This window comes from Herpailurus yagouaroundi, unplaced genomic scaffold (assembly GCF_014898765.1).
Source record: "Herpailurus yagouaroundi ecotype Mexico unplaced genomic scaffold, PumYag 28, whole genome shotgun sequence".
NCBI lineage: Eukaryota > Metazoa > Chordata > Mammalia > Carnivora > Felidae > Herpailurus > Herpailurus yagouaroundi.
The window spans coordinates 168786670-168795697 of NW_024412376.1; the positions used below are offsets into that span (position 1 = coordinate 168786670).

Below are 9028 nucleotides of genomic sequence, written 5' to 3' on the forward strand. Positions count from 1 at the left end.
AGTTTGCCCTTGGCCGTCTCCCCCTGTGTGGCCTGTGTCCCAGGCCACTCACGCGAGGGGTGGGCTGCCCGGAGCCTCCTGTGTGGTGCCAGGCTGTTGGCCCCAAGTCCTGTTGGGGTGCTGGGGGGAAGGACCTCTTGGGCTTGGGTCCCGAGTGACCCATTCTTGGGATGGAGGCTGGCGTTCAGGTCTGCACTGTGACCCCAGATCCTTCATCACACATGCTCGGGAAGCAGGGAGTCCTGGGGAGAGCTGGCAGATGGAAAGGAGAAACCGGCGAAGTCAGACTCTAGTTGCAGACATCAAATCCCTCTCGACAAATGACAGAGCCGCAGGACATGAGGTCAGCATAGCTGGAGGCGTCCCTGGCCGGGAGGGCCCCGTGACACTCCCAGTGCTCGGCTCCAACAGCACAGAGCACACACTCTCCCCAGGCGCATCTGGGCCTTGGTAAGCAAAGCTCGGCACGTTTGAAGGGGCGACATCACCAAGACCGTGGTGGTTCCCTGACCACATGGACTGGAAACCGGCAACAGCAAGGGGAGCGTTCAGTCTTCAGACGCTCGCACGCCGGGCACACACGGGCCGTTAGGAGACGGGGCAGCGTGCGGGGCGGAAGGAAGCGGCGTGGGATCCCGAAGTGCGGGGCCACGGCCCTGGCGGGGCTGAGCGGGCACAGGGCAGCACGTGGGCTCTGGGCACCAGGGACCCTCTGAGCCGTGTCGTGACCCGCCCCACGGGTGTTTGAAAAGACAGCAAGATAAACCCCAAGCAAAAAGAAGGGAGATGGGAAAAGCGCCTGGGTCTGTGAAACAGAAACAAAACCTCATTCTTTGAAAAGATGAAGAGAAGTCAGAAACCCGTAAAATAGACAAAAAGACAAAGCTCTATTAAAACCAGTTGGGAAGGACGACGTCGGGAGTGAGGTGGGGGGGGGGGAGGGGGGGTCCCTGCAGACCTAGAGGCTCTGGAGGGTGACGAGGGACACCCGGACTCCTGGGCGCCGGCCACCAGCAGAACCCAGCTGGCGCAGAGTCCACCCCTGGGGAGCCCCGTGACCGTGACGGGAACGAGTTCAGAGTCGACAGGACCCCACAAGGGGTATTTTACCAAATGTTTAAAGAATTCGAACCAATCCACATGGCGTCTTCCGGGAAATGGGAAGAGGACAGATGCCTTCCAGGTGGTCTTGGGGAGCCGGTGTTACCCTGACCCCCAAATCGAGGGTCCGTACGAGAAAAGACGCCCGTGGGGCCAGTGTCCCTCATGAATGCAGATGCAGACGTCTGCAGCACAGCTGAGGCAAAGAGAATTTGTCGTCGCTCAGAACGAGCTGTGCCCCACAACCATGGAGGGTTCGTTCCGGGAACGCGAGGCTGTTCCCCATTCCACGGCTAGTTAACAGAGTCCACCCTGTCCCGGGCCAGGCAGGAGCTGTCCTCGACCCCGTCAACGGTGTAGGAGAGGCTGTTGGTGGTAAACGGCGTGGGCTTGTGTTCCGGGGCTGGCGGACGCAGGCCCGGTGAGGATGGCGGGGGCACGTGGAGAGGCAGACTGCGCTCACGGGTCTGTGGCTTGAGCACCAGCTTTCCTACCAGGAAGCCCGGTGAGGGTTTCTGGAGCCACGGGCGAGCTCGTAGTAACACTTGTGTGGAGAGTCGGAGGCCCTGAGTGACGGGAGTATTTCTGTAATGGAAGAATGGTGTGGGAGGCGTCCCTCCCCCCGGCTTCAGGCTTAGTCTGTAGCTGCTGAAGTCGGCACCGCCTGGTGTCAGCCGAACGCAGCGGGACCCACATGTGGACCCACACGTGCGGGCCCAGCCGGTTTTCGACGGAGGTGCCCGGCCACCCGCAGACGGTGCTGGGGCGATGCGGCCTCCGCAGGCAGAAACACTCCCTAAACCTCACGTCCCCGTGCCAGGGGGCTCAGAACGGGTCATAGATTTAAGCGTGGATGTGAGAGATGACAGAGCCCGTAGGAGAAAACATAGGGGAATATCTCTGGGGCCTAGGGCTCAGTTTACCTGTCCCCTAGGCCACGAACCGTGACACAGAAAATAACCTTGGACTTCATCAGAACGACATCTTCTTTGCTGAAAGATAGAAAGATGAAATGCAGACGTAGGAGGAGCATTCTTGGGCCGCGTGTCTGACCTAGAACTCACAGCGAGGGTACACGAGAACGGTGAAAACAAAAACCCACTTAGAAAAATGGGTGGGTCGTGACGCGGTAGCCACTGGAAGGGCTGCGGGGGTGCCCCGAGCACGTGGCCACGGTGAAATCACTAGCAGCACGAGGCGCTGATGGGGATCGGGGGGAACAGTCTCACCCGTGTGGCTGGTGGGAACGTGAAACAACACGGCCGCTCCAGAAAAGAGTCCGTCGGTTTCTCAAGAAAGTAGATGTGTGGCTGCCATTCATCCCAGAGAAAGGACAGGATTTTGTGCACAGTGTTCAAAGCAGCCTCGTTCGGAACTGCCGAAAACCAGAGCCAGCCGTGAGGCCCTCCCAAGGGCCAGTGATTGAACAGACCTCCCGCCGTGTGTCACTACTATGGGACGCTCCTCAGCAATGAGCAGGAACAGGTCCTGAGCACAGGGTACCAACTGCAGAGCTCACCTGCTCTCTGCTTCCATTTCTAGAACATTCTTGAACTGACAGTCCCGGAGATGGAGAGCAGAGGAGCGTCCTGATGCGTGCACGTGCTAACCACGCGCACACGCCGGTGTGCCCTCCAGCTGGCAGGTGCTGGGCGGCTGGTCTGGCACAGCCCGAGTTGCGTGAGCCGGGCCTGGGGGCCCTGGAGCCCGTCGTGCGGCCTCCCGGCAGTCTGGTTCCACCTGGTTCCAAGTCAAAAGTTAAAGAAGCAGCACTTGTCCCCACTGTCCCCTAGCCCTTGGGGACCGTCCAGCTGCGGGGGCCACCTTGACGGCTGCCCCGTCCTGGCCTCTGAGCTGAGTGTCCGTTTCCAGCATGTGTGCGGGCTTGAGTGCTGGGAACTTCGGGGACTGAGCAGCTGTCACGTCTGACACTCGCCCACTGTGAACTGTCTCCCTAGGCTCGCCTGCTGGATTTGCTCCTGGAGGTTTCGGCCCTAAAACCGCCCCCCCTCCCTCAGGCGGCAGCTCCTGGCAGCAGACCAGTCGGCCCCCGGCCCAGAGCGCCCCATGGCCCCCGCAGGCCAAGCCACCCCCCAAAGCCTGTGCACAGCCAAGGCCTAACTACACCGCCAACCTAAGTGTGATCGGCGGCCGAGAGGAGAGGGGTTTCCGCACCCCTAGCTTCGGTGAGTTTGCGCTCCCCCTCCCGTGTGAGGCTTTGCCTGGTTTGCTGGGAAGTAGTTACAGCAAAATCTGCTTTGTTTTCTCCAACTAACAGCTCGCCCCGGGAAAGAGTGTTCGGGGGAGGGGGGCGTGGGGGGGCGGCTGCTGTGGGGGGACCGTGTCCACGGTGTGTTCCTCTCGTTCCCGGGCCGGCATGGGCCAGGCAGCCTTCGGGGAGGCCATGGTCACAGGGCCAGGACGCGGCAGCCAGGCCCATGCTGTCCGGGAGCCTTCTAGCCTGGGCCTGGCTGCCATGTCTGTCGTGGAGACGGCACATCCACGTTGACTCCAGGAGGTGACGGGGGTGGCTGTCCTTGGAGCCCTCAGGGTCGTTGAGCCAGAAATGGTGGTGTAGGCTGTGGGCTCTGTATGTGGGGCCCGTTCCCGAGGGACAGAACCGTCCTCGCTGTGCTTCTCCCGAAGTGTGGGGGCAGCACCGCGCCCTCCACAGAGGGTCTCCCCCGGTGTGCACGCACGGCCAGGGCCCGCGGCGCTGCATCCGTCTGCCAAGCCTCTGTTCTCCCCTAGGTCAGAAGCCGAGAGTGTCCGAGAGCGACTTTGAGGACCTGCTGTCCGATCAGGGGTTCTCCTCCAAGTCTGACAGGAAGGGGCCCAGGACCATGGCAGAGATGCGGAGGCAGGAGCAGGCCAGAGACGCAGACCCACTCAAGCTGAAGGTGAGGGCGGCCTGGGCACCCCGGGGCTGCGGACGTGATTGGCCTTCACCCTGAGCCTCTCGGACGCAAAAGGTCTTTGGTCCAAGGTGCTCGCAGAGCTGGCAGCTGCTGTTTCGGCCTGGTTGACTTGCCAGAAGCGTTTTGGGGTGATGATTTTGTGCCTCACCCCTCTGGAGACCTGACCAGTGGGACCCGTCCCCGGTGCCATCAGGCCAGTGAGCCGGCCCAGCGCCAAGCCTGGCCCAGGGGAGAGCCGCTCAGGGCACCTGGGGTGACAAGGGCCATCTGCCGGGCATGGCTGGCTGTGAGATGCAGCGCTGCTGAGGGGACAGGGCGGGGGGCGGGTCAGGGCGTGTTCTCTGTGCAGGACAGTTCACCGGGCAGCTCTGAAAGCCCCCCCCCAGGGCTGATGTGGCCTTGGGGGTCATCTGAAACCCCCCCCCCCGCCCAGGAGCCAGGCCTCTTGTCCTCATTGGACACTGGGATCCTGGGGCAGGCAGGGCCACGGTGGGAGGGTGTCTCTGAATGTCCCGCTGACAGCCAGGCCCCTGGCCTCTGTGTGATGTGTAGTCAGGCCCCTGGAGTACTGTTGATCGTCCTGGGGCATTGGGTCAGCGTCTGGTCCTAACAACTCACGGTAGAGCCTTGCCCCATGCGGTGGACCGTGCATGGAGCCCTGGGGATGATGGCCAGTGGCTTGGCGGGCAGAGAGGGCAGAGGCCCCGACCCGTGCTCGGCAGCACCTGAGCGTCCCGCCCCGCAGCTCCTGGAGTGGACGGAGGGCAAGGAGAGGAACATCCGTGCACTGCTGTCCACCCTCCACACCGTGCTGTGGGACGGGGAGAGCCGCTGGACCCCTGTGGGCATGGCCGACCTGGTGACCCCCGGGCAGGTGAAAAAACAGTACCGCCGTGCTGTGCTGGCGGTCCACCCGGACAAGGTGAGCGCCGGGCGGGGGGCATGTGAGCAGGTCGGCGGTGGGGGGGCAGCTGGGAGCAGGTTCAAGGCCCCCTCACCCCCTGGTCCGATCCCTCAGGCCACAGGCCAGCCATACGAGCAGCTCGCCAGGATGATCTTCATGGAGCTGAGTGACGCTTGGGCCGAGTTCGAGAGCCAGGGCTCCCGGCCCCTCTTCTAAGCCCACGGCGGTTGAGGCTCCGCATGTGGCTCGTGGAGCCAGAAACTGCTGGGCTCCACCTGGAGGGGCCTGTCTGTGGCCGTCGTGGCGTGGGCTCACATGGCCGCACCCGCACCGTTGTGGGCACCACCCCCGGAGGGTGCGTAGCAGACGCCGCTCCCCACTCCGCGGCACGAGGAGAGAAAGCATTCCAGAGCCTCTGAGTCTCCTTTTCGTTTTCTGGTCCTGAAGGAAACGTGTTGATGACATTCCCCCAACGGTTGTCATGGTTTGTGATTTGTTTCATTTTGTCCAGTGGCCATTGCCTTGAGAGCGCGCTGCTCAGCTGGCCCGCCCCGAATCCCACTCGTGGACACTGACTCCTCCTGTGCGTGACCAGCCCGGCAGCTGCTTGTACATAATTAAACTATTTTCTGATGACGCTTGTCTTGGCGCCTCGTGACCCCTCTGCAGCTGTGCCGCATCTGGCCAGTCTCAGCTCTGACCCCAGAGATGGAGTGTGGGAACCCCGCCCGGTGGGCCTCGCCCTGGGCACGGCACCGGGCCCAGACAGAAGGCCGTGGCGCGGCTGCGTCAGCCCTGCCGTGTGACCCCACCCCCATCCGCCATGTCCTGCTGGCTCCCTTCTCGCGGTGGGACGGCCATGGGGCCTTTGGATGCCGTCGCTTAGGGAATTGAGAACCATCGCTCTCTTTTCACGAAAAGCTTGTTGGAGAAGAGCCAGGTGCCCAGTGTCATGTGGCAGAGATGTGGCTGCCACGACTGCACAGGCCGGGTCGCCATGGCGTGCGGTCTTAGGGGGTGGCGCACATCAGCACGAAGCTTTGGTCAGAAGAGACTTTCCAGGCTCCCGGGGTCATCCTGCTCCTGCCGCGGCGCCCCTCCATCCAGGTCAGCACCGCAGGCCTCAGAGTTTGCGTGCACCCCCTTCTTTACCTAACGTGAGTTCCGGAGTCTAGTGTGATGCTGGGTAGAATTGAGGACCGTTGCAGGATCTGTCATGGGAGGGGTGTGGACCGGAGAGGGGGCAGCCCCTGTCCCACACCCGTCTGTTGGATGGGATGTGCGAGTTGGTGTGGACTTGGCTCCCTGGTCACAAAGGCCTCCGTGTGAGCCTGTAAACACCACTGGAGGGGCCGCGTTGGGGCTGCTGGGAGCCCAGCCCCAATGTCCTCAGATAATTGGACGCTCTGACCTGAAGCTCAGAGCCCACCTTCGACTGCCCGTGACCATGTTGTCCTAAACTGGCCACCACTGTTGTCACTGCGGCTGGGAGCCCCTGTGAGCGTGGGCGGAGCGTGGGGCCCAGGGGGCTGGGAGGGCCGGGGCTCTGAGGGTGCAGGGCGGGGGGAGGCTCTGGCCTTCGACCCTGCAGCCAGCAGGACCTCACCAGGAGCTGTGACCCGCCCTGCCCTCTGACCCCCGGGCTCGGCCGCCGTCCGTCTGTGGAGGTGACCGTCTGCCACGGAGCATGGAGCCCTCAGTGCTGATTGACTGCTGCAGGCCTGTGCAGACAGCGTCCCAGTGTTTGGAGAACAAGGAGTCCGCCTTTGTTATGCGTTTGCTGCTATTTTCAGCTTCCGACTCCCTTAAAAAATAACGAGCGCCCTAAATAGCTTTAGAGATTTCACATCAGAGTTGCTTTGGATCCAGAGCCCCCCCCCCCCCCCCCCCCCCCCCCCCCCCCCCGGCCTCTGGGCTGACGCCCCCTCTGCCTTTGGCACCGGCCCTAATTTACTGTCTTGGGGTGACATTCCAGAGGTTCCCACGTGGCCTGGCCACAAAGCTCTGACCCTACAGGCCGTGGGCCCAGTGTGGGGCCTGCTCCAGTGACCTGGCGTGTCCGCTGACTGTGGGGCCACAGTGATGAGTATAGTCGGGAGCCAGACCGCTGTGGGCCCCAGGGGCGGGGCGGGGGAGCCACTCTGGCCGGTGCCACAGGGTTCCCAGGCTGCCCCCATCTGCAAACCCAGGACCCCATCGCACTCTCCAGGGTCTACAGAGGATGCCTCCACACCCAGCATGCCTATGATGGCCTCGGTGACCAGCGTCCTCGGGGGTCATGGAGGGACATGACTGCTGGGTATGTGACCCACACAGTACATCCCCACGCTGGCCCCAGCCGCCTCGCCCCTCCCTGCCTGCTCCCTGACACCAGGCATTGCCCGTCTCTGGGGTCCTGGCCAGTGTGGCAGGTGCAGCGTCTTGAGAAAGTAGTTTCATTTCTGTGCCTAGTGACACGTCCTTGTTCCTGCCGGCACCTGCTGTATCTTTTTTGCGGTTGGTGTCTCTGCGGTTCCCAGCAGTACAGGTGGCCACGGGCCCTTTCCGAGGCTGGGCACACCCTCCGGCAGCGTGGCCTATGTTCTTGGCTCCCAACAGCCTTAAATCCTGCCCCAGCCTGATTCCTGGCAAATGCCTATTTGTGGGAAATAAATACTCATTCGTTCAGCGAATACTCACTGAGAGCCCACCGCTGTGTGGCCGAGTTGGGGGCTTTAACGAGGGGGGCGTCTAGCTCAGCCGCGTGCCGCCTCCAGCTTTCCCACCTGCCCTGGCCTCTCTGCCTGGGGCCCCTGAAACAAAGGCCCAGTCCAAGCCTTGTGGGGGTCGTAGGGTAGATCCCACGGGGCTTACAGGGCCCTCGAGTGACAAGGGGTCCCTGCTTTGCTGTGGATCCCCAAGGCTCAGCCTCACCTTCCTGGCCCGGCTGCCACGAGGCCAACTCCACTCATTCTAGGGTCTCCCTCAAAGACCTTCTGAGATGCCACCCTGTCCCTGCAGCCCACAGGGTGACCGTCGGAGCCTCAGGCCTGTGTCCCTGGGTCTATGGATGCACCCCCACCCAGGACCGTGGGCTTGAGAACCCCTTCTGTCCTGTCACTACTGCCAGCTTGGACCCCAGCAGGGTTGCTCTGCAGCCCCCTAACCCCAGGAACCGCCCAGACCGTGCTGCTGGTCTTGGTGACAGTGGCTGGCTAAGCTGTGACCAGTGGTCAAGTTGTCTTCCCTGCACAAGGCAGCTTCCGGGGCAGGCAGGCTGGAAGGGGAGTACCTTGGCCACCAGGAGGGCAGAGCAAAGACATGCACACACAAGGACTCTTGTACACGCGTGTCTGGTGTTGGCTCTGTTACCACGTGGTGTCCAGCCAAGCTCTGTGGCCCACGCACCCAGGCCAGGAGCATCTCCTGGGTGGTGAGTAAGGCCTGGACAGGATCCCATCCTGCTGCCTGGCACCCGCCCTGTCCACCCCTGCTGGATGGGGCCCCTTGGGGAGGAAGACTCCCCGACCCCCCCAAGCAGTGGGAGGCCTCTTTCAGCGTGGCTGGGTCAGGTGGCATGGGGACCCCAGGAGGTGGCCTGAGGTGTGGCCACAGCCCAGCTCGACCCAGCTGTGCGGAAACGCTGAGAGCCTCTGACAGCTTGTAGTTGGCGCATCGGGGCTTCTCAGCTCTCACAAGTAACTCCTTTGTTTATTGCGCGAGTCAGGGCGCAACACGGGTTTCTCCAGGTCGGACGTGGTCTTGGAGGTGGACAGACTGGACTCTCTCCGGGAGGAACCAGGTCCAGTTGTCCGGACCGAGCTCACTGGTGACCCCCAGGGCAGGGGTGCACAGCACCACCCCTCAGTGCAGGAGAAGGGGTCTTCTGGTCAGGAGGACGTCAGGCTGATCCACGTTTTAGGCGTATCAGGACTTGGCTCCTTTTTAGGGCTGATGATACCGTTGTTTGGACAAACACCTTTATTCATCATCAAGGGGAGTCGGGCTGCTTGGCTCTGTGGCTGTTGTGATGCCGTTGCCCCGGATGTGGGCACACGTTCACGTTTGGACACGTTTTTCAGTCTTTGGATATGTCCCTGGGAGCAGGGTTCTGGGCCCCCTGGAG

General features: G+C 62.5%; 1 protein-coding gene across 1 annotated transcript in view; it reads left to right on the forward strand.

The window, feature by feature from the left end:
• Positions 1-7595, forward strand: part of GAK (cyclin G associated kinase) — a 55717-nt gene extending 48122 nt beyond the window's left edge. The window contains 4 exon segments of the mRNA XM_040489902.1: positions 3060-3287; positions 3853-4001; positions 4765-4941; positions 5038-7595. Of these exon segments, the coding sequence (XP_040345836.1) occupies positions 3060-3287; positions 3853-4001; positions 4765-4941; positions 5038-5139 (656 nt within the window). The 3' untranslated portion in view covers positions 5140-7595.
• The last annotated feature ends 1433 nt before the right edge of the window (positions 7596-9028 follow it).